This window comes from Paramisgurnus dabryanus, chromosome 4 (assembly GCF_030506205.2).
Source record: "Paramisgurnus dabryanus chromosome 4, PD_genome_1.1, whole genome shotgun sequence".
NCBI lineage: Eukaryota > Metazoa > Chordata > Actinopteri > Cypriniformes > Cobitidae > Paramisgurnus > Paramisgurnus dabryanus.
In genome coordinates, this window is record NC_133340.1 from 24,633,051 (window position 1) to 24,658,322 (window position 25,272).

At 40.4% G+C, this 25,272-nt stretch overlaps 1 protein-coding gene across 2 annotated transcripts; it reads left to right on the forward strand.

Moving 5' to 3' along the window:
* Window positions 1–414: 414 nt before the first annotated feature.
* Window positions 415–25,272, forward strand: jag1a (jagged canonical Notch ligand 1a). 2 transcript variants are annotated; one of them, XM_065295323.2, is made up of 26 exons: window positions 415–712; window positions 1,260–1,568; window positions 5,117–5,174; window positions 7,261–7,518; window positions 7,846–7,906; window positions 8,083–8,213; window positions 8,291–8,410; window positions 10,609–10,722; window positions 10,950–11,063; window positions 11,431–11,544; window positions 13,656–13,702; window positions 15,292–15,465; window positions 15,548–15,698; window positions 16,912–17,076; window positions 17,166–17,279; window positions 17,398–17,511; window positions 18,883–18,996; window positions 19,089–19,205; window positions 19,840–19,867; window positions 20,736–20,821; window positions 21,219–21,332; window positions 21,695–21,804; window positions 21,898–22,122; window positions 22,228–22,359; window positions 22,453–22,606; window positions 23,380–25,272. In XM_065295323.2, the coding sequence occupies exons 1-26, from the start codon at window positions 641–643 to the stop codon at window positions 23,934–23,936; spliced, it is 3,753 nt and encodes a 1,250-aa protein (XP_065151395.2). In that variant the 5' UTR covers window positions 415–640; the 3' UTR covers window positions 23,937–25,272. The 2 variants fall into 2 exon arrangements, with proteins under 2 accessions (XP_065151395.2, XP_065151394.2); XM_065295322.2 differs by having other exon boundaries at window positions 417–712; window positions 23,377–25,272.

Consider the following 25,272-nt stretch of genomic DNA (forward strand, 5'->3'; position numbering starts at 1 on the left):
AAAGTGGAGTGTCCCTTTAATCATGATTATTTGCATAAAAAGTTATTTTTTATAGATACACACATATTCATGTATGTATGTGTGTTAAAATATACATAATAATTACACACAGTACACACACATATATCATGCAAAAAAAATCACTTTTATTTTGTATGCAATTAATCACGATTAATCTTTGCCCAGCACTATGTGACCATGTGTCACTATTTGTTTGTGTATTTTTTACTGAATCCTGTACTGTAATGGTTTTACACTTAACATTAACCTTTAAAATAATTGAAGTAAAAGAATGAGTAGCCTACATAAAATTACAGTTGAAAACAAGGTAAGTGCCATTTCCATCGCTCGCCCCGCCCGCTTATGAATACAGAAGAGTTGACCCCGCCTCTCCCCAGTGAACGCGCTGTATAGATTGAGCGCTCGACCGGGAGCATTCGCAGCTTTTCCTCCAGCCCGTGGGCATTGTTGTAATACACAAGGACAATACAAGAATAGAGAAGCGGATAATAGAGCCTCAAAAGGGGGCATCAGGGAATCTCTCTTTTATTGGGTCCTCGTGCATGTGGTGCTATATGAGAGCTGTGTGTCGGCTGAAGTTGTAGTTTCGCAGCGATCGGTCCCGACAGAAACAGCAGGCATGATCCTCAGACCGAGTCCAAGTTTCGCGGTGCTGTCCCTTCATGTGATTTTGCGGTGCCTGTGGATGAGGGTACGTACGTTTGCTTTTTCATATGAGACTTAAACTTTTAAACATACTGTATTATAAACTGAGAAAGATTTAAAATCGACAAACATTTAGGTTAAACGTCCAAGGTTCGTTTGTTGATGGATAATCCAGGTAACGTTAGCCTAATCTTACGAAAATTAACTGTGGTACTAATGATAGTTTGTGTATTGGTTGTATTTATAGTGGAACAACAAATGTACGATGGTCTCAGTCTCACTCACTACCCATATATTTAAACAAAAAACAAACACATTAGGCTATACTTTTACTATAATAAAATAATGGTTAATTTAATAAGGGCAATATATGTCCGTAAGGTAAGTCTTAGATAGTTATTGACAGGACTTTTTTCCTGAAATTTATCCTTGCTAGAAATGTAGATGTAAAAACATAGCAAATGATTTTAACAGTTTAGAAGAGACAACGGGACATTTTTGCCATTATTTGCCATTTAAGTTGTTTAGATAGCTAGATCTATATGCCTACTTTAAAGTAACACTTACTATTTTCCATGCTTGGTTTATTACAGGTGTGTGAGGCATCGGGACATTTTGAGCTTCAGGTTTTGTCTGTGCAGAATGTGAACGGAGAGCTACAGAGCGGCGCGTGCTGTGACGGCGCCCGAAGCGCGCTTGACAGCCGATGCACCGCGGACGAGTGCGACACGTTTTTCCGCGCGTGTTTGAAGGAGTATCAGTCCCGGGTGTTCTCGGCAGGACCGTGCAGCTTCGGAAGCGGATCTACTCCGGTTATCGGTGGAAATACTTTTTCTCTCAAACCTCACGCCAGCCAGAGCGATAAATCCCGGATTGTGCTGCCCTTCAGCTTCGCGTGGCCGGTGAGTTGGAAAGAAAGCGGTTTTGTTTGTTTGAGAGATTGAAAAATCATAATCTGAATAAAAACTCACCCGAAGTGTCACCCGTTTACTCAAGGGAAAATTTCTTTCACTTTTCTTAAATTCAGTCTTGGCTATAAGAGGAGTTTGAACGTTTACATCGTGGTTGCTAAGATACGGCCCCGCATGCTAATTGAGGTCACGTTGACGTTTTGTGACAATATGCCCCAATGGCAGAGCATGCTCTTATACAATATAGCCTATTATCAAATAGTACATTTTAGGATAAATTGCTAAATGCAGCACATTTCACATGCAAAAAAATAAAGCACTAAGTGTATTTAAAACCAACTATATTACACACAAAAGACATTTACATGACCTATGAACATGGTTCAATATTTTCGTTATGAAGTCTATTTTGGTTATTAGTTTTCTATATCTTTGCCAATTTCATTTACCTATGAGCCGTTATGTTGGGTGATCATATTACAATACAAACATACTCACAAAACCACTGCTTGAATAGCTAAAGTACTTTCACTTTCACTGGACCTTTATACAAACGGTACAGTGCTTAAAACCTAAAAGCTTTTGTGACCGTTTTTTTCTATAAACCTCTCTATGTGTCTTGACCCAACGATTCAACTACGATTTCAAGTGTCACCTTCTGTTTGTAAATACGGACTTGACATTTCCTGGGATTTGGAAATGAGTTGTTGAGTGCCAGTTGTGGCGTCATTCATTCGCTCTGTGCCAATGCATTCCTTTGTGGTGATCTTCAGGTTGGAAGTGAGTTGTGTTACTCCACCCGGGCCGGCCCACGCTGCCAGCGTTCCCTTGAAAAAGCGCCGTTAAACACCTGAGTTTATCTCTATTGCCTACTGATGGACATTAAGAGGCTGTTTTACACACAATGGTCAAAGGAAATGGCTTTCAGATATCCAGTCAAGACCACCATTGATCATTTCATGCCTTTTTATCTCCCTATCATAATGTCTCTCATTGTTGCCTGCCTAAACAACAAAGCATCATAGGTGCTTTCCGAGTCAGCAAAGTGACTAGAAATGAAGTGTAGTTTGGCAGCTAACTAGGTTTTGAGCCAATAATTAGATATTTGAACCAAACATACATTTACCTTTTCTCTTTGAATACTTGTGTTTTTATAACCAATAACCAAAGGGTTAAATATATATATACCCATACACAATTTCGTTACACAAAATTGCTAAATTTAACGCAACACACATTTAACAAAGCGACTCCCAATGCTGATCTGATTCTGGCATTCATTTTTCCCAGTTCGGGATCTGAATGGTTGGATTGTTCCAGCTGAATCCAATGTTTACTTGCACAACTCATAAGACCGGGCTGTCAATAAGAGGTCACGCCGAGTCAGTCTGATAGTCCAATTAGGCCCGGTTGCCTCGGCAGCCGTGCCACAAACATCTCACCCCCTGCCCACGTTGATCAGAGCGGTCTAGACCTGCCCCGGACCGGCTCTGAATGGAGATTCATTAGACATTGTCATCTTGCATGCTTTCTTTTCCATCACAAGTCTACCTAGCAATTGAACTCCGGTCAGGCTGCCGTGGTGCATTGTGGGTTGGCGGTTCAACAAAGCGGGTTTACAAAGAAACAGAGGGGAGGTTTGGATGATCGTGCATGCGTGTGTTCTGATCCATCGGATCCGAAAGAAGGGAATGCATGGAGCGTGTGTGGATGTTTAAGGGGGTTTCTTGGGAACCATGCTGTTAGTGAACTTGGAGCTGCATATTTGTCAAGAAATATAATCTGTCTTTATGGCACCAGTAAAGTAGATTAAGTTGATTTGAGTTGATTTATGGTTCTTCGGACATTATAAACATTCTTGATGTAAAAGATAGATACAGTCCAGATGTACAGGCTTTAAAACCAACATGGGAACATAGTTTACTGTAGTTGGTATTTATGATGAAAGGTTCAGATTATGGTTGAATATTCACAACGATTGTTCTGGTGATATAAAAATATTTTCTTTTATTAAGCAAAGAATGTTAGTATGTTAGAATGTTAGCTGACAGCCCAAGTCACAATTGGCCGTTTACACAAAAAACGTTTTTTTTTTTCGTAAACGTGAAAGTTTTTTATGCGGTTTGGCTGTTCAATCCACAACAACGGTGTTTGGGGTCCTGAAAACCCAAGCTTTTGATAATGGGTATCAAAGTGTGAGTTTTGGCCTCTCTGTGTAAACTACGTAACCTTGAATATGTGATAACGTTGATGTCATGCGGATATGTAAATGCAGTCTATAGGCATGCGCGAGTACAACATAAACAAACAAGCCGTTTTATAAGGTCAATAAATCTCATCTGCGATCTAAATGAAACAGCTCAATGCTTTCTCTGTCTTATTTGTTGGATTTATTGGCTGTTTCTCAATTCCAAGAATGCAAAGAACAGACTTGCGCTCTCGTGGAGATCGGTCTTGAACGCATATGTGAGATTTGAGATGTATGCGTTCTTCCTGTTGATCACCTGACCTCCGCCATTGTTTTGCCGCATTGACTTCTTGGGCGTAAAGCGATTCCAGTGCGCAAGTCTGCATTCGATGCACCATCGATATCAAGCACACATCCAGGTATTTTCATGCGTCCTCTGTATTTGCGTTTTTGAGAATTGGAATTGAACTTCGATGGTTAATGATGACGTAGAGCGAGAACACAAGGACACAAGATCACTGAAGAACGCATATTGAGAAACAGCCATTGTTTTGCACGCAAATGCATATGTTCGCAAAAGTGCTTTTTTACAAGGGAACGTCGCCATCTAGTGGCCTGGCACATGTAATACAACGTTTTAAGTCGCCTCCACAGATGTGGATCTTTTTGACAACATTGTCGTGTCGTGTGTAAGTGTCACTTTTCTTAAACGCAAAGAGAAAACCTTAAATTTTTCACTACATCACTGTTTTATCACTGCATAAAAACATACAAAAACAATAATAACTCTGTCTGTCTCTCTCTGCATCTTTGTCTTTCTGTCTCTGTGGGTTTGAACTTTTAATGGCCCGAGTTCAATACAACACACTTAGTGTGAGTTTGTGTGCATGGATTAAAGCTCATAAAAGCCTGTAAATCCCTCGGATTGTGGGACAGGAAGAGATGGCATCATTTGTGTGTGTTTATGTGAGGTCACAGTAATACAATAAATCCCGCATGTCTGTCTTCTCTGTATCTCGCCATCAGCCTCTTTTGTCTTAATGATCGGGTTTTTGTCTTTCTCTATACTTAATTTCGTCTGGTTCTCAGGCTCGATGGTGTTCTCGGTATTTTTCTCACACATTCTTTAAGTCTCCTGTCGGTCCTGTTTCTTATCTTCATTCACTGGAGAGAGTGATAGTGACAAACCTCAGTGATTAATTGACATATTAACTCTATCATTCACAATCTCTGTGCCTCTTCTCATCTCATCTTCCTCTCTTCCCGGTGGAATTAAAATTGACACAGACTTCACAAACTGACCTGACGATTTGTTTATCGCTGTGTTCATGTGTTTTTCTCTTTCTTTCAGAGGTCATACACATTGATTGTGGAGGCTTTGGACTTCAATAATGATTCGACCACTGGCAGTAAGTATTTTTACCAAAACACATTTATACAGCTAAACACAAAGTACAGGCAAACCTGCAAAGACACAATGTTGTGGTGCCGTGCAAGCGTGAGATCAAGAGAAAGAGAGAGAGTTTGTGTAATGCATGTTAAACAAGGCAGGATGCATTTGTGTGTGTGTTGTAAATTGGCTGGCGAACACATCCTGTCATTAAACCACCGCCTGCACCTGTTTGCATTCATCAGACATCTAAAAACATTTTTATAAGCATGAGACGTCTCTCGCACACACTTAAACACATGCGGGCTTAGACTGAACAGCAGTGAGGAATTCGCTTTCTTAGTATCTAATGAATCAAGGATGTAATTTGTGTTTTTTAAAGTCCGCCTTTAATATTTACCCCTTTCTGTCTGAGTGAATAATGTGTGTATACACGCCAAATCAGGCCAAATATTGACTATAACTTAACATTGAGATGTTAAGTAGTCTGAAATCCTAGAGGACATTATTAAGTGCACTCATTCAACCCCACAATGCAATGCAATATTAAGTGTAAAACCGGCAAGCTAAAGTGTCCAAATTCACTTAATCGTTTTCATTCACTCCTTTCAGTGAACTATATTAGTAGGCAGTAGTGAATTAGGGTATACGGGCTATTTCGGACACAGCCCCTGTATACTATTTCTAGAATATCTAGATGATGTAATACATTTGCCAAAATGTGCTTTATATATATATACTGTAGAGATCCAAAGAAATTTACCCGACCTAAATTGACCTGAATTACTTTTTACTCAAACCCGACGTGGCCTCGCAACCAATTTGTCCCGCTGCTCCATTTATTTTAAAGATGCTCTAAGCGAATTCACACGTTTTAGGCCATAAAACATTTTTTGATTCATACAGTAAACATCTCCTCACTATCTGCTAGCTGCCTGTCCCCTGAACACACTGTAAAAACGCAGTCTCTGTAGACAGCCCAGGCTCCGCAAACTGCCACAAAAACAAAGTGGTCAAACCTACTACCATGAAACATAACAAAGTGTTCCAGCCAATAAACGACGAGAAGGCTTTGGGAGTGGGGGTTGGGCGCGTTCATGACTCGTTCAGAAAGCACGGAAGGGAGGGGGAGGGGAGGAGTTAGCTACGTTCCGTTTTATTTGACAACACTTTGAACGTCAATAAGAAGTGACTTTACACAGATTCTCTTAGAGCGCCTTTAATTTGTTATGCGACGACAACACCAAGGTAACCGCTAAAATGTGCATTCAAAATTGATTGACAGGTCTGTCTCAACAAAAGTTATCCTACCGCCAGCCACACGATGTCGCTCTTGGCAAACAGAGCGGGGCTGGAAAAGGACTCGATGCCCACTCGCAAGATAGTTCGGTCGTCTCGGGTTCGTTCGGCAAAAACACATTTATTTAAAATTACCTGATGGCGCTTTTATTATATCCGACGCGTGTCCGAGGCACACGTGAAACTTTAGGACCCGAACCCGCTTGGGTCTCGGGTCTGAACTCAGGTTTTCAGATTTAAGTGGCCCCGTAAAGACCTCTAATATACTGTATCCCACAATGCAATGCGCTCAATCTGATCTGCCATCTTGAATTTTGACACCTTTTGAAAAAAAAGGCTGCCTCTGTAGACAGCAAGTGTATGAGACTCAGTATACAGTATGCAGTGTGCAAAAACATGACCCTAGTGAACCTTCTGTTCTCACGCCAGGGTGTGATATTTCTAGCATCATACATGTGTGTGAGGATCTGTCTCTCTAGCTAGCAGTGACATCTCAGGTTTGGCAGCCTCATGCTTGTTCTGTGTTTCTGAAGGACAGGTTTGGGTCAAGACAACAACACACGCTTCACACACCCCTCTTACAATTTAATGCCTTGCGGCCAAATATCTCACCGCTGTGCTGGATTCAGCCTTGCCTGAAAAATGACTATAGTATAGTATAGTAAACATCATACGCTGCCATTCAGAGATACAGTAGTATAAATAAAATATGTAACGTATGTATACTGTACTTAGAATCGTAATGCACCCTATGGTCTCTCTTTCTTACTCGCTTCTTTTCCTGTCTCTCCTTTTTCTTTCTGTAGGCATAAATGGACAAGTTATAGAGAAAGCCGTTCAGTCCGGCATGATCAACCCAAACCATCAGTGGCAGGTTCTGAAACACAACGGCCCGGTGGCTCAGTTCCAGTACCAGATTCGAGTGACCTGCGACGAACACTACTTCGGCTTCGGGTGCAATAAGTTCTGTCGACCCAGGGATGACTTTTTCGGTCACTATAACTGTGATCACAACGGCAACAAGACCTGCCTGGAAGGTTGGGCCGGCCCAGATTGCAACACTGGTAAGCGAATGATTCATTTAAAACGAACCGGTTCCAAAAATCGATTCACTGATTCACTCATTCTTTAACAATGTTGATGTTGAGATGTTCCCATTGGGCACGCTAAAGTTCCTGTGTTTTTATAAGGTGGAGTACTGTAATCAGATAGATCAGACTGGATCACAGCTTCTTATCTTTGACCTCTTATGAACGGTGCTGTTTGATCGTCACTGTCATAACAAACTTTGGCTTGCAAACACGTATTGAAGAAAGGAAAATGACATCATATTTATAGAGAGATTGATAGCAGTAACCAAATTCTCACTTGTTCTCTTTCCTGTTTCCCAGCAATCTGTAAGCAAGGCTGCAGCACTGAGCATGGCTCTTGTAAAACACCAGGAGACTGCAGGTAAAACACAGCATTTTCATGTATTTAATAACCATCCTCCCTTTAAAGACCTTCGCATGGGTACATTTTTAGGCAGCATGGCACAATCAATCCCATAATGCATTATGTTCAATTTTTCCAAGATGGCGGATGAAGTTCAGTGCTTTATAATATTCAGGATCTTCTGCGTTTCACAGGTGTTTATATGGCTGGCAGGGAGAATACTGCGATCAGTGTATTCCCCACCCCGGGTGCGTGCACGGCACCTGCGGCGAACCCTGGCAGTGCCTGTGTGACACCAACTGGGGCGGACAACTTTGCGACAAAGGTCGGTTTTATTCTGATATATTGAGTTTTTACACATGGAATATGAATCATTTGTTAACACTGCTTGGTTTGATTCAGATTTGAATACATGTGGCACGCGGCAGCCCTGTCTTAACGGCGGTACCTGCAGCAATACCGGACCGGACAAGTACCACTGCGCCTGTCCTGATGGATACTCGGGACTGAACTGTGAGAGAGGTGGGTCACACTTAAACACGCGCTTCACATAGATGACCGATATGCTAATAACTCATGATGAAATGAGGTCATAGGTAGGGAGGTGGCTCTTGACATCAGCTTCCTTTTTGAAAGTCTGTTGATCCGGTTAAATACGCTTTTGTGAGTATGATGAATATCCTTAGTATCGGATCTTGATGTCCTGAAATAAATCCTGAAAGGGTTAAATTTTTATTTTAGCAGCTTAATATGAAGAGTTTTCCATTATTTATGGAAGTTCTGGATTTTAGGCACCACGGATGAACTTCTGATGGAAAGCAATCCGGTGAAAGAAAGTTGAGGCTGGAGGAATATTTCTTTAGCAGGCGATTTGTATGTCTTTGATTTGAATAACTTACGTCTCTTATCAATGAGAGTCAGATTGTTGTTCTTACAAGCCCAAAATTTTCTTGTATTACATTGTGGTTCCTGGCGGTCTGATGGCCAGAGATCCTGTTTTATTCGCCAATTCTTACTCGCATTTGGTGCATGATAAATGTTAATTTTGGATTCTGCTTGTCACACGTACGTATTTCTCTTCTTCGCTGTGTTCTGGATTTTGTCAGAAGGTTCGTAAATCCAGTAAAAGAGGGAAAGAAAGGGATATTTCCTGCCAAAAAAGGTTTTAAACATACACTCAACACACAAAGACAGAGTTAAGTTGGTGTAACGAGCCGCCCGTATCTCGGCCAAGCCAAAGTACACAGTGTGCATTAATCGGTTTGGACAGAAAAATGCATCACATGGTGTGTGTGTGTTTGTGGTGGAGGAATAGTTATGTTGTTCGGGTGGATTTGGTGTCCTGTCAAACACGCATCACCGGCCCATCCGGGACAAGAGGGATGTTTTCATGTTCTGCGGTTTCATTTTGTTCCTGTGCGCTTCGATCTCTGTTTTTGTCTTCTCCTGTCATGTCTTGTTGGAAAGAAGCTCACACGGCCTCTCGCTGCCCTCCGTGTTTCTGTTGGTGTGGTCTCTAGCTGGTGTAAGAAAGGCCAAAGGGGTTTTCCAGCCCACCGGCTGTATCTGATCAAAACAGCTACAGACCAAAAGATGAAGTTACTGAGAGATTGAAAGGGGAAAACCTGCCTCGTTGTATATAAACTCAAGGTTGAATGATACTGCAAACTAATTCTGTTTCGTCTCTCGCAATTTCACATTTAATTATTGTGCTTTATTAGCATGTCATTGGCATTAAAAGCACAGCAAAATAAAGTCGAAATTAAATGAAAAAGATATAAATATAAACTACAGAAAAACAATATTAAACCAAAAGGGTTTGTTTACACGAGACTGTGGAAATTTTTTTATTTGTTTTGGCCGTTCATTTTACCAATATAAACTACAGAAGAACAATATTTAACCAAAAGTAACTTTAAGGATGCGTTTACACAAGACTGGAATTTTTTGTATTTGTTTTGGACGTTCATTTACATAACATTGGGGGCCTAAACTTGCAGCATTTTTGTCAAATCAACATATTTTATAACTTATATGTTACTTTAACTTAACAAATTAAAGTAAACAATTTTTAACTTGTTTTTAAAAGTTATGTCAACGTTTTTTAGGTCAAATATAAAATAGTAGATTGAACAGACTTGCAAAACCAAGTTGTTTAAACATATTTCACGCCTTTTGCATATGCAAATACGTTATTTTCAATGTGGCCGCGCGGCAGATGCGCTCAAATAAAGAGCGACGTGAGTCAAGCTTTTTTTCCAGGCGCCACGGCGAGTTGAAAATATTTTAACGTTTCAGATTATGTAGATTAAGCAAGTAATGTGACTAGGAACCAACCAATCAGCTTCACTCTTTATATTGTTCGTTTTTAGTACACCGTTGTCATGTAAACTTACCCTTAAAATACAGAAGAACAATATTTATTTTACCAAAAGTAACTTTAAGGACGCGTTTACATGAGACTGGAAAATATTTTATTTGTTTTGGACTTAACAAATTAAAGTAAACAATTTCAACTTGTTTTTAAAAGTTATGTCAACTTCTAAGCTTCTGGATGGTTGATTATGTATAAAAGGACTCAAATGTGTGTGGTCAGTACAGCTCTTCCTGAAAGTCTGTAATTTTTGTGATTGTCTGTCTGTGTTGCAGTGTGGTGTAATTCGATTACATTGCGGACACAACATTGTAACCTCCCCCCCTCTTTTTTTCTGTCTCTGTAGTGGATAACGCCTGCCTGTCTGAGCCGTGTTTGAACGGAGGCAGTTGTGTGGAGTCCAGTCAGGGATTTGAGTGTCAATGTGCGGCTGGCTGGAGCGGACCGTCCTGTGACATCAGTAAGCCTGTCTGTCTGTGTGTTATTATGTGTTGGGAAACTTCAGTGATCACACATTATCACAATGTTGTTTGTGTGTGTTTGAGATTAAGTTTGTATTCAAAAACTCTTTGATACCTCAATAATTACTCCAAGATTGCAGTGAGATTACTTTGAGGGCAAATGGAGATATTTGTCCTTGCTAATCTAAAAATCACTAAACATTAACATTATCCTCTGTGTTTCCAGATGAAGACGACTGCAGTCCGAACCCATGTAATCACAGCGGTGTGTGTGTGGACCTGGTTGACGGGTTTAAATGCGTCTGCCCTCCTCAGTGGACCGGAAAGACCTGTCTCATTGGTGTGTGTCCTGCACTTTCTCTCTGAGCCCCTCTCCGCGCCCCCTCTTTTCTGGCACTGTGCTTTATCCCCTGGCTTTCTGTCTTTGAGTCAGTGTGTGTGTATTTGTGTTTGCTCCAAAATCCAATTACCCTGGTAACTGAGTCAGCCTTGGAAGAATTTAAGTAGGGGACCACCATGAGACCCCCACCGTTGTTTCATACTGGAGCACATTTACAGTCCATTTACAGACGCACACTTATAGTCTGACAAATTCTTAAGGCATGTTGTTGGATCGTAATGGATTTTTCCTGCATGTATCTTATCCTCCTAACTGTCGAAATATAACTTGGACTATGCTCATGTTGTTTTGTCATGTTTTGGCCCAGATGCTAATGAGTGTGAGGAAAGCCCTTGTGTCAATGCCCACTCCTGCCGAAATCTGATTGGTGGATACTTCTGCGAGTGCCTCTCTGGTTGGACGGGCCAGAACTGTGACATCAGTAAGTATCTGTTGGGGACCTGATCCTCAGTTTTCATTAAATCAGTTTTTAAGAGCCCCAGTTTTAAGAATCCCAAACCACATGGAGAAATCAGGCAACTTAAAATCAATCAAAACACTTTAGCAACCCCGTAGAAACAAACAAGAACACCCTAGCAACTGCATAGCAACATTCTAAATGACTTAGAACGCTTTAGCAACCCCCTAGAAATAACCAAGAACACCCTAGCAACTGTTTAGCTACATATTAAATGACTCGGGACACTTTAACAACCCCTTAGAAATCACCAAGAGGACCCTAGCAACCGCATAGAAACATACTAAACGACTCCTAAGACTAGCAACCCACTAGAAACAACCAAGAACACCCTAGCAACTGCATAGCAACAGACTAAATCACTCTGAACACTTTAGCAACCCCATAAAAACAACCAAAAACACACAAGCAACCACATATTAACATACTAAATGACTCCTAAGACTAGAAACAGCCAAAAACACCCTAGCAACTGCATAGCAACAGACTAAACCACTCTGAAGACTTTAGCAACCCCCTAAAAACAACCAAAAACACACTTGCAACCGCATAGCAACATACTAAATGACTCATACGACTAGCAACCCCCTAGAAACAGCCAAGAACACCCTAGCAACTGCATAGCAACAGACTAAACCACTCTGAACACTTTAGCAACCCCCTAAAAACAACCAAAAACACACTTGCAACCGCATAGCAACATACTAAATGACTCATACGACTAGCAACCCCCTAGAAACAGCCAAGAACACCCTAGCAACTGCATAGCAACAAACTAAACCACTCTGAACACTTTAGCAACCCCCTAAAAACAACTAAAAACACACTTGCAACCGCATAGCAACATACTAAATGACTCATACGACTAGCAACCCCCTAGAAACAGCCAAGAACACCCTAGAAACTGCATAGCAACAGATTAAATGACTCGGGACACTTTAACAACCCCCTAGAAACCACCAAGAGCACACTAGCATAGAAACGTACTAAACGGGTCAGAACACTTTAGCAACCCCCTAGAATTAACCAAAAACACCCTAGCAACTGCATAGCAATATAGTAAATGACTCATAAGAGTAGCAACCCACTAGAAACAGCCAATAACACCTTAGCGACTGCATAGCAACAGACTAAACCATTCTGAACACTTTACCAACCCCTTAAAAACAACTAAGAACACCCTAGCAACTGCATAGCAACTTACTAAATGACTCAGGACACTTAACCAACCCCCAACAAACCATCAAGAGCACACTAGCAACCACATAGTAACATACTAATTGACTCTAAAGACTAGCAACCCACTAGAAACACCCAAGAACACCCTAGCAACTGCATAGCAACTTACTAGATGACTCAGGACACTTAACCAACCCCCAACAAACCATCAAGAGCACACTAGCAACCACATAGTAACATACTAATTGACTCTTAAGATTAGCAACCCACTAGAAACACCCAAGAACACCCTAGCAACTGCATAGCAACAGACTAAACCATTCCGAACACTTTAGCACAACTTTAGAACCACTTAACGCATAGAAACCGTTAGCAACAGCATATCAATTCCCAGCAGATGTCACTTACATTTAAAAAAATCGAATTAAATGCCCTTTTGAGTTCAGTTAAATAAACGTAATATATATTTATTCGTAAAAACAATCATTTTAAGTAGCTGTTTGCTTTAGTTATGTTGAACTTTAATGTGAGTCGACTCGGTTTCGTTTTTACCTCATGTCAATCATCAGTCCGCTTCATCTTGATTTGCTAAGCTGGCATGGATTCAGTAAGTGAGAGCATCCAATTCAAACAACACTTACGCCTCACTTTCAAACCCAGAAAATATTTCATTGTAAACCAAATTTTATACAACTCTTTGGCTAATCTAATTATGATAACAACTACAAATAAAACTTTATCAATTTTGGCCCGGTTTAACATATTTTACCTTCAAGTCCATAGATTTCCAGCACAAAAATGGCAAAAAATGATTTAACCTGATATAAAGCTTTATTTTGCTTTCTTGGCATGATTCATGAAATGTGAAATGATATTTTGATGGATTACCCCCACAGATGTCAACGATTGCCACGGACAGTGTCTAAACGGAGGCCTATGTAAGGTAAGTGCATTTCCCGAAGCTTTTTCATAGTTTTTGGCAGGGCAGAAAGACCCCCCAAGTCTCCATCTTTCCTTTCGCCCCTCCATTCCTATCACCTCCATCTCCTGTCATTCTTATTTAAAAATAGCTAGAGCTAAGTCACGCTTTGGAGGGCAAACAGAAAGAAAAAGTAGTCAAAAGGAGAGAAGAGAGAGAGAGAAAGAGAGAGGGATCACATTACCATAAACTTTCTTGTCTCCTGCCGTTGTCTCCTTTTCTTTGTTTTTTCGTCTTTTGTATACGTTCCTCAATCCCTATTTTTACCATGTTAGTCCAGGCTGGATCTCATACAGATGGAAAACATTAAATCATTGTCTGAGCCAGTTAGCAGTGAATACGCTGGGCGTAAAGTCATAATCTGTACTGACACTCCTGTGTTTGATTTGATCAAATGCAATGATTTGTATAAGACTTTAGGATATTGGGTTGTTACGGGGGTGTAGACACCAAATGCGAATTCAACGATTTTCGCAAGTAGATCAAAAGGCAATGCAAAGACACGAATAGACGCAAACTCGCGAATTGGGCGGTGCGTTTGCAGCGAAAACATGCGCTATTCGCCTGAAACGTGTCTTAAAGTTAAAATCACCTGACATAAAGTTAAATCCCGTGAGTTATCTAGAAAGAGGAACGCAATGCTGCGTTGAATGCGAATTCAACGATTTTACTGAGTAGATAACATACAAAGACAATGCAAAGACACAAATAGATGCGAACTCGCCAAATGGGTGGTGCTTTTGCCGCTGAAACATGCGCTATTTGCCCTTAAACGCGTGTTCGCGCAAGTTAAAAATATTCAACTCAAGCTAAAAATTTGCCTGACGTGAAGTTAAATCCTGCAAGTAATCTAGAGAGAGAAACGCAATTCTTTGTTTTTGGTGTGTACGCAGCATTATGGGGTGTACACACCAAACGCGAATTCAAGATTTGCGCAAGTAGATTACACACAAAGGCAATGCAAAGACACGAATAGAAGCAAACTCGCAAATTGGGCTTTGCGTTTGTGTGAAAACATGCGCTATTCACCTTAAACGCTTTTTTTCGTAAGTTAAAAATATTTAACTCTAGCAAAAAATTTGCCTGACACGAAGTTAAATCCTATGAGTAATCTAGAGAGAGAAACGCAATACTTTGTGTTTGGTATGTAGGCAGCATTATGGGGCGTACACACCAAACGCAAATTCAACAATTTGCGCGAGTAGCTTACATACAAAGTCAATGCAAATACGTAAATAGATGCAAATTTGCCGGCACAATTGTCATGAAAACACATGCTATTCGCCTCAAATGCATCTTTGCGCAAGTTGAAAATAGTTAACTCAAGCAAACTATTGGAATTGAAATTTAAATCTCGCGAGGAATCTAGAGCGAGGAATGTGATGTGTACATACTGTAGCGTTATAATGCGAGAACAAAAAATATTTGCTAGGTGTGGATGGTATAAGCAAAATTTGATACCACGGCATGAGTGGGGTCAGAAAGTCAAGTTTTTGTATTTTCAGAAATTTTAAACATATGGTTTATGCCTATATCTTCTTTCTCTCTCTCAGGATCTGGCAAATGGATACAGGTGTCTATGCGCTCCGGGGTTTGCGGGTGAACACTGCGAGAGAAATGTAGATGAGTGCGCCAGTCGACCCTGCCTGAACGGAGGCCGATGCCAGGATGGCGTCAATGGTTTCCAGTGTTTGTGTCCAACTGGATTCTCAGGTGCCCTGTGTCAGGTGAGTTATAGTTGCAACACCTAAATATCACAAATCATTTTGTGAGCAGATGACAGGACACGTGTTGTCGTTTCGTCTTCAGCTGGATGTGGACTACTGCGAGAGCGGCCCATGTCAGAACGGAGCGCAGTGCTTTAGTTTGGCCTCGGACTATTACTGTAAATGTCCTGAAGATTATGAAGGAAAGAACTGCTCCCAGCTCAAGGACCACTGCCTTACAACACCCTGTCAAGGTACGCATGTGCTACTTATCTTCTTATTCTGTAATTGGTCAGTTGCATGGATCAGCCCCTCCCCAATTCACCGAAGATACTCGCATAATGCAGAAGAATATTTTTTATAGATGAACAGAGGAGAAAGAACCCATAAGTGGCTTACATGGTTGTCTTTGCATTTTAGGCATTTACAAATGATTTAGAAAATCAAACCACAGCACTGACGCCAACCAAACTGAAAATCTTGAACAGTTACACCCATAATTTGGCACATTATATTCTTGGCACCCATGTGCTGTGTGCTAAAATTACTTAAACGTAAAGTAGATGATTAAGCTTCGTCCATGTGCACTCCTGGAGTCAAAGTATCACCGGCTTTATCGAGTTATGACCGCTGCGCCGCCTCCAAATCTCGGCCCTCATGTGCGCACATGTAAGATTATCCGGTTGGGCGCATTCTGAGGTTTTAATGGGCACTTGAAATAGAAGTAGAGACTTTTTTGCCGAGTCTCAAGGCCTCGGGTGTTTGATGCCGTGCCATTGTGTAAAGCGTAGCGTTAATGATCACTAACGCTAGTCTATTGGTCCCTCGGGCTATGTTGCCATGGTAACTGATAAGATTTTGTTACACAATGCAAAGTCCGCAAGCTTACCGAGAGAGGGGAAAACCCCAGATGTGAAGAGACTACATGACGACTTGACTAATGCTTAGCTTTGAGCTAAATTTAAACTTGCCAATACTTGCTAGAACAAAACAGAGGAAAAATACTAATAACGGATACAGGATTCCCACCGCAAAACATTCAGGAAATTTTGACTTTTGATTTTGAGGCCCAGAAACTTTTTCACGTAAATAATCAATTTTGTACTTTCGTATCTAAAGCCCAATACTAAATGTGTCCTCGGTTTGTCACACCACAGCAAAATGTGTTATTAACCACACAGCCAATTCTGAATGATAAAAGCGCTAAGTTAAATATAATAATTTATTAAAATATCAGAAAAAAGGGAAGGATTTTCTGCTCCTAAACGCTTGGGGCATGTCCGCTGCCTATGCTAAAACCACGCCCACTCACGGGAAGCTGCCATCTATTTCAACTTTCAAATAACGCTACAACCTGAATGCGATTGTGCTAGGGACGGCATGGTCTATGTTATACCTAGAGGACTTTTTGGCTTAAAAATCTGTCCATTCAGCATGTTAAACCCCGTACCTTCTCCTCTTTCTCAGTGATTGACAGCTGCACGGTCGCCGTGGTGTCCAACAGTACTCCGGGCGGCATGCGGCTTATCTCCTCTAATGTTTGTGGTCCTCACGGTCGCTGCCGCAGTCACGCCGGTGGACATTTCAGCTGCGAATGCCAAGAGGGATTTACTGGAACCTACTGCCATGAGAGTAAGTACCACGTGCCGTCTATACAGCAGCCGGACAGTGTTATTTTTTACTTAATCTTACGAATTTTTTACGTTGTCTTTCTCTCTCAGACATCAACGACTGTGAAAGTAATCCCTGCCGCAACGGCGGTACCTGTATTGATAAAATCAGCGTGTACCAGTGTATCTGCGCCGATGGGTGGGAAGGACAAAACTGCGAGACCAGTGAGTACTTTCGATCAGTTTTTTTCAAATGGGATTGATTCAATTTTTTAATCTATTATTTAAAAAAATAACTTTTACATTTATTTAGCACTTTCAACATTTTTCGTTTCCAAAACAGACATTGATGACTGCCGCATGAACCCTTGTCGAGACCGAGGTGTGTGTCGAGATCTGGTAAACGATTTTTACTGCGAGTGTGAAAACGGCTGGAAGGGAAAGACCTGTCATTCACGTAAGCTCCACCTCTTCATCTGCATACCGGTTTCTTGATTACTTGTATTATGGTGCGTTCACACCAGATGGAAATGAAGCGTTAAGGATGAGTGATTTAGATGTTTAGTCAATTCAAAGATGCCGACATCCTGCGGCATGATTTGCACATTACGCGGAGCGATTTGCATAATTGACGCAGCGCGAATTGAGCGAATGACGCAGCGTGAATTGAGCGAATGACGCAGCGCGAATTGAGCGAATGACGCAGCGCGAATTGAGCCAATGAGTCAGCGCGAATTGAGCGAATGACGCAGCGCGAATTGAGCCAATGGGGCAGCGCGAATTGAGCGAATGACGCAGCGAGAATTGAGCGAATGACGCAGCGAGAATTGAGCGAATGACGCAGCCCGAATTGAGCGAATGACGCAGCCCGAATTGAGCGAATGACGCAGCCTGAATTGAGCGAATGACGCAGCCCGAATTGAGCGAATGACGCAGCCCGAATTGAAAGAATGACGCAGCCCGAATTGAACGAATGCCAAATACGTGGCGCAAAATAGGCGAATGACGCTGCACGAATTGAGCGAATGACACGGCGCAAATTGAGCATTCCGGACTTTGCCGCGCAGATATTTATGCCACGTGAACCAATCAGGAGCTTGCTCCAGTAGTGACATGATTACAACATAGCAGCAGAAATACAAAACAACAATGGAAGACAAAATCATTGTTGCTGTATGTGGACACCTGGAGTTGTACAACACATCTTTGTACTTATATAGAAAAAGAAATAAAAAGGATCTTGCTTGGAAGAAAGTGAGTGAGGAGGTCGGACAATCTGGTAAATTGTAAAAAACTCTCTTTACTCAATTTGAGCTATATATAGACTACAAGCTAGCTAAAGCCAACAAATTGAGCGTATTCGCATCTGATTTTCACGTACGGATGACAAGAATTTCACACGCAAATAAAGCAAGTTAACTCAAAAATTTCAACTACGTCCAACTACGTGCAAATAGCGCGATTTGTTTGCTTCATTCACTTCTGGTGTGAACGCACAGTTAGTGTTAAAGCTTGGAGATTTAACTTAAGAAAATAATGTGAAATTGAAAAAAATTGCTAATACAGTAGAGGCCAAAAGTGAATAATGTATAACTTTTTGACATTTTGACAAAACACTAAACTAAAACTTAAAGGCATTTTAGACAAAAAAAATTGCAAAAAGACAAACCACAGTTTATACAGTTTATATTTAATGCATCTTTAATTAAAAAAAAACTTTCAATAGGGTGCAAAGATTTCAACTGTTCATCACTTTTGGCTACTACTATACTGTATATTGTGAATATTCAATATATTTTCAAAACAAATCCGATTTTCTTCTTGTTAGGTGAAAGCCAATGTGATGAAGCCACTTGTAACAACGGAGGTACGTGCACTGATGAAGGCGATTCGTTTAAATGCATGTGTGCTCCTGGATGGGAGGGAGCTACCTGTAATATAGGTGAGCAGCTAAAAATCTTATTACATTTTTTATATTTGGTTATATGTAAACTGAATCAGTTATAACAACATGTTTTCATCCATTCCCTATAGCTAAGAACAGCTCGTGCTTGCCGAACCCTTGCGAGAACGGAGCCACGTGTGTCGTAAGAGGCGACAGCTTCACCTGCGTCTGCAAAGAAGGATGGGAGGGGCTCACCTGCAGCCAGAGTACGGCATAACTTCCTGTTCCACTTCCTTACTACTTCCTGTCTTGACTTCTGTCTACTTCCTGTTTCCAACTCTCACCTACTGCTTCATGATCTTTAAGGTTCTCTTCTAAATACAGTAATATACATACGTAGTGTTACAGTTTTGCGAAAATCAACCTTTCCAATAGTTTTGTCTGCATACTAAGCTATTATAGAGGCATTTTAAAATGCACAAAACATCACCTTAAGTTCAGTATCTGGCAGCTAGTGAGATCTCTTTATTATCTCATTCTCTGAGACAGCAGTGACATTAAATGGAGAGCAAATGGAGACTTTTGCTTAAAGTGATAGTTCAACCATAATGAAAATTCTGTCATCATTTACTTACAAACCCATATAAATTTGTAATGAAGCAGGAAACAGAAGCACAAGTGACTTCCATAGTTGGAAAATATACTACTAATGAAAGTCAATGGTGCTCAAAAATGGTTTGGGTATAAATATTGCTCAAAATATCTTCCTTTGTATACAGATTTGTAACAACATGAGGATGAGTAAATGATGACATAATGTTATTTTTTGCTGAACTATACCTTTAAGTCTTGCACCACCATCTTAGACCACTTAATAATAGATTACATTTTGTTTTTCAGATTCCAATGATTGCAACCCTCAGCCATGGTAAGCTGAACCTCTTTTAAAGGAAAACACCACAGTTTTTCAATATTTTACTATGTTCTTACCTCAAATTAGACAAATTAATACATACCTATCTTTTTTTAATGTGTGCACTTAATCTTTGTACAGCCTGTCGTGAATGTGTTAGCATTTAGCCTAGCCCCATTCATTCCTTAGGATCCAAACAGGGATGACTTTAGAAGCCACCAAACACTTCCATGTTTTCCCTATTTAAAGACTGTTACATGACTAGTTACACGAGTAAGTTTGATGGCACAAAATAAAACGTTGCAATTTTTAGCGGATAAAAATGAGAACTATATTTTATGGAGGAAAAGCACTTTGTCTGCAGCACTTCGACCTTGGCATGCAGTAACATCATCACTCCTGATTATGCCCTCTCTCGCTCAAACTTCTGAAGTCAGGAGTGAAAATGTTACTGCGCCCGAGGTCGAAGTACTGCAAGCTAAGTGCTTTTCCGCCATATAATATAGTTCTAATTTTTTATTGGCTTAAAAATCACCACGTTTTGTTTTGTGCCACCATACTTACTCGTGTAACTACTCATGTAACAGTCTTTAAATAGGGAAAACATGGAAGTGTTTGGTGGCTTCTAAATTCATCCCTGTTTGGATCCTAAGGAATGAATGGGGCTAGGCTAAATGCTAACACATTCACAACACACTGTACAAAGATTAAGTGCACGCATTGAATAAAGATAAATATGTATTAATTAGTCTAAGTTGAGGTAAGAACATAGTAAAATATTGAAAAACGGTGGTGTTTTCCTTTAAATCACATCTGTGTCAATTATTCAAGATGTTCAACCTATTTTTTCACTAAATTCATTGTCTCCGTCTCATTGTCTCAGCTATAACAGTGGTACATGTGTCGATGGTGACAACTGGTACAGGTGCGAGTGTGCCAGTGGATTTGCAGGACCCGACTGTCGCATCAGTGAGTTTTTTTCTTTGAAAATATTTAGTCTCCAAAAGCTGCTACACAAAAGAAATACATTTTTGAGTGTGTGCCATCTGCATTGTATCGGCTTAGAAAATAGTGTCGCCTATGCCTGGATTCACCACTGGTAGTTTCAGTCATCATACAAAAATATTTTTATTTTACATTTGGATTCAAGCTATACATTGTTTTGAGCACGTACAGTCCCTGGGAATCAAACACATGCCCTTGGTGATTAATGATGCACCAATATATCGGCCAATAATCGGTATTGGTTGATTTAAAACGATTTTTCACACTATCGGCTGATAGTCATTGCCGATATATCCTGTCAATCAAAAGAGAATGTGTATTGAATAAGATTGTGTCTTAACTTGCACATATCACTTCACAGACATCAATGAGTGCCAGTCGTCTCCTTGTGCATTCGGATCCACGTGTGTTGATGAAATTAACGGCTACCGCTGCCTGTGCCCGCCTGGCAGAACTGGACCCAGATGTCAGGAAGGTACATGACCCAGTCCACCCTTCCGCTCAATTCTTACAGATCTCATTTCGAAAGCCGTGTCGGCTGCATACGGCATTGAGATACTTTAGGAAAATAACCATCATAAAATTAACATTCATTCCTCGTATGACATAATCCCTGTAGCTTAATTTTTTGTTTGAAATATAATGATTGCTTTTCTGAAGTAAGACCTGATGCAGGCGACAAATGGTGCTTTATAAACGAATGCTTTATAAATGGGGAACAGAATATTATGAATACTAAATATTTCTTTAGAAAATTTGGTTATAGTTTCCTCTAAAAAGTTTTTATTATATAATTTCAAATAATAACTTTATACGCTTGGTTTTTTTTTTTTGCAGTGTCTGGTCGTTCATGTGTGGTTGGAGGTCGGTTTGCTGTGGACGGCACAAAGTGGACAGACGATTGCAATACCTGTTACTGTAACAAGGGCATTGTTACCTGTACTAAGGTATGCCATTATGAGCTATTTTTTTGAAGCTGTTGGTAAACGTCACTGTTAAATTTTCTAAATGTGTCATTTCATCTCAATTTGCTTCATCAGCTGTGGTGTGGGCCCAAACCCTGCCGTGCGCTCGGCTCTGGACGGGGCGACTGCCCGCTAGGTCAGCACTGTGTACCGTTACGTGAGGATCAGTGTTTCGTAAAGCCTTGCTCCTTACAGGGCGAGTGCTGGTCTGCTCACCGCCCGGCCGTACGGGCGCGGTGTCACCCGGAGGGCGACTGCGCGAATGTCACCTTTACCTTTAACAAGGACACTATGCCACAGGTGAGGGTGATGTTTAAGAAATGTAAAAACCCAGCTTTAAGTCATTTTTTGTGATTTAGTTTTTGACATAAAGTCATCCTACATAATGTTAAAAAAATCTTTCAGGGAGTGACAGTGGAGCAGGTATGTCGAGAACTGAGGCATCTGTACGTGGCCAGGAATGTTTCAACAGAGTTGTCCATCTCCTTGAGCTGTGAGGCGTCCTCCACCGCTAACAACCAAATCCATGTGGCCATCGTAAGTGACATTTTAAACCACTTAAAATGACTGAAGGCTTTGTGGAATTTCATTGGTCAAACAGTGTACCAATCCTATATTTTTGCTTCTTAGCATGTGACTGAGGATGGGGTGCACGGCCGGGTGCCTGTTAAAGAGATCACTGACAGTATCATCGACCTGGTGAGCAAACATGGCGCCAACAGCAGCATAATCGGCTCCATCGCTGAGGTCCGTGTGCAGCGCAGACAACAACAGAACCCCAATGGTGAGAAATTACGATATAGGAAGTTGTATAATGTATGTGAATCCGAAATTGCCTACTTCCATACAATATAGTACGCAAAAAACAGTATGCAAGGCGAGTGGTATTTCCGAATTATATAATATTCAAAAACAGTAGGCGAAAAGTACACGTATGACCTACTTCTTCTGGCATGATTTTGAAATGTGCATTCGATGGACACTACTATACCATGAACCACTGAAAGAGTAGTGTTGACAAACTATATCATTGGAAACTGTATATAATGCATTTACAGTCATTTATTAATTTGTGACAAGAGTATGCAGCAAACCATTGACACCTAGTGGCCTTTGTTGGTAAAACCACTAAAAGTGTGACAGAAACGATATTTTTTGTGATTTTTTAACTTAAAAATGCTAAAAACATAAAGCCACAAGTCTTGAGAAAAAATTTCTTGAATTAAGTGTTTATGAAAAAGCAAACTTATTTCAAGAAAATATTTCTTATTCCATTGGCAGAATTTTCTGCTTGTTTTAAATACTAATTTACTTAAAACTTGTTGTTTTTTTTGTCTAAAAACTAGAGTTATTTTCCTAGGTCATTTTGCTCATCAAGAAAAAACTTCTTAATTTAAGAATTTTTAGAATGTTTTATTGAAAACAAGACAAATTTACTAAGAAAGAAATTAATTTTTTGCAGTGTATAACTCGTGACGTAAAAAGTGGCTTCAAATTTGATTGATTGTTATTAATAATCTATTTTCAATGCTTTTTTCAATCTCTCCGATTCAGTAGACTACTTGGTGCCACTGCTGGTTTCCATAGTGACGGCAATTTGGGTTTTGGCGCTGGCATCGGTGTTCCTGTGGTGCATGCGACATCGGCGTAAACGAAGTTCAAGCCCCACGCCGATCAATCCCGCTGCCACCTTCTCCATGGGAACCACGGAGGACAACACGGTAAACAACGCTCGTGAGCATCTCAATCAGATCAAGAACCACATCGAGAAGAACGCGTCCAACAGCAGCCTTCCCGGTAAGGAACACCACTGCGACGACAAAAACACGGTCAACGCCAAAATCAGGACGCAATTTTCTGAATCCGCCAGACTTGCGGAGGACGACCAGAATTCCAGCAAGCACCTGCAGAAAGCTCGATTTCCACGCCAGCCTGCGTACATGCTGGTAGACCGGGATGACAGGATGAGTTCCAATGGAACAGACGGAAAACATTCACACTGGACTAACAAACGAGACAACAGGGACCTGGAATCACAGCACAGAGTTCCGGATTCGCAGCACAGAGACCTGGAGACACAACACAGCTCGCACAAAATGGAGTATATCGTATAGCGGCCGATCCGAAGGAGCACCGTAGCAATCATAGCATCGACGCGACTGTCGCGCAACGGCACACGAGGTCAAGGGATGACGACCGAGGACCTGTTTGGAATCAAAACATTCCAGACGGTTCTCGATTAGATGTTAGTCCTATGTGTTACAGAAGATTCACGGGACCACAGGCTGGTTCGGGTGAATTTATGCACGTCAGTGTCAGTAGTGTGCAGTGTTTCTTGCCAATAAAATCACGTCAGTAAGAATTGCCATATTCAGCTAATTGGGTGAATCTCGCAATCAAATAAAACTGCGTTGCTTTAGTTCGTTTTTATTCCCTAGTTCGTAATGTATGGCAAATAACAAAATTTCTTGTGAATCGGTTCCAAAAATTGTTGATTGCAGGTGCACATGCACTTGGAGATTGTATTTACCCCCATTTTTTCTATTCCATTTTCACACTTTGGTCAACGATAATTTTTTATTTATAACTTTCCACTTTTTTTTATAAACTTCTTTTCAGGCAGGCAGGTCATGCTTAGAAATTACTGTCTATATGAAGAAATGAAGTGTCGATTTAGACATCAATGTTGTATAGATGATTTTGTACATATTTTCTAATTAATCATTGTGTATATTTGATTTTATTAACTTAATCAAGAGCCTATCTTTTGTTTTTATTTATTTTCATTGTTTTAGATTTAAAAATGTGACAGCTGTTGTCCAACCTTTGTATTTTCGGATGGAAAATATTGTCTTTTTCCGAAATGCCAAAAAGATTATTTTTTTGAAAAATAGGGTGTGTTTTATTTCTGTCTGGATCTGATGTGCAATGTCTGTTGTAGAAAACACGTGCTTGGCTTATTTTTGTTTTGTCGTGAGACGTAAGATAGACGTTTTCCGTCTAGATTTAAAACACTTTGCCTGTACAAATACACTTCCAATGTTACGTTTTTGTCAAGATTGTGTCAAAATAATTCCTGAATAACTTTTTCTACTTGTGATGTTGAAACCAAACTTCAGTGTTAAATGAAATTGGCAGGTGAGAATATTAAACAACCGTTGTTTGGAGTTTTCTGGTAAACCACAGTATTCAAATGAACTGTATCTAAACAGCCCAAAGGGAACAAACAGTATTAGAAGTGCAATGTTTGCTTGTACAGTAATATGAATATGAAGAAACAGACGTGAATGTGATATGATGGACGACAATGAAAGCGAAATTTAATTCAATGTATGATACAGTAGGATTGTAATACTTTCTTGTTTCCTACTTTTTGTCCAAATGTTGTCATGTTTTATTGTTCATTTGTTAAATGTTTTATTTTTGTTCTATAAAAACTCTTACATGAAA

What these genes read in the sequence shown, in the direction of transcription:
- jag1a (XM_065295322.2), top strand. Translation starts at nt 641, where the DNA reads ATGATCCTCAGACCGAGTCCAAGTTTCGCGGTGCTGTCCCTTCATGTG. An exon ending in AGGACCCGACTGTCGCATCA is followed by an intron (nt 20,822 to 21,218) that starts GTGAGTTTTTTT and finishes ATCACTTCACAG; the next exon opens with ACATCAATGAGTGCCAGTCG. An exon ending in GCATTGTTACCTGTACTAAG is followed by an intron (nt 21,805 to 21,897) that starts GTATGCCATTAT and finishes TTGCTTCATCAG; the next exon opens with CTGTGGTGTGGGCCCAAACC.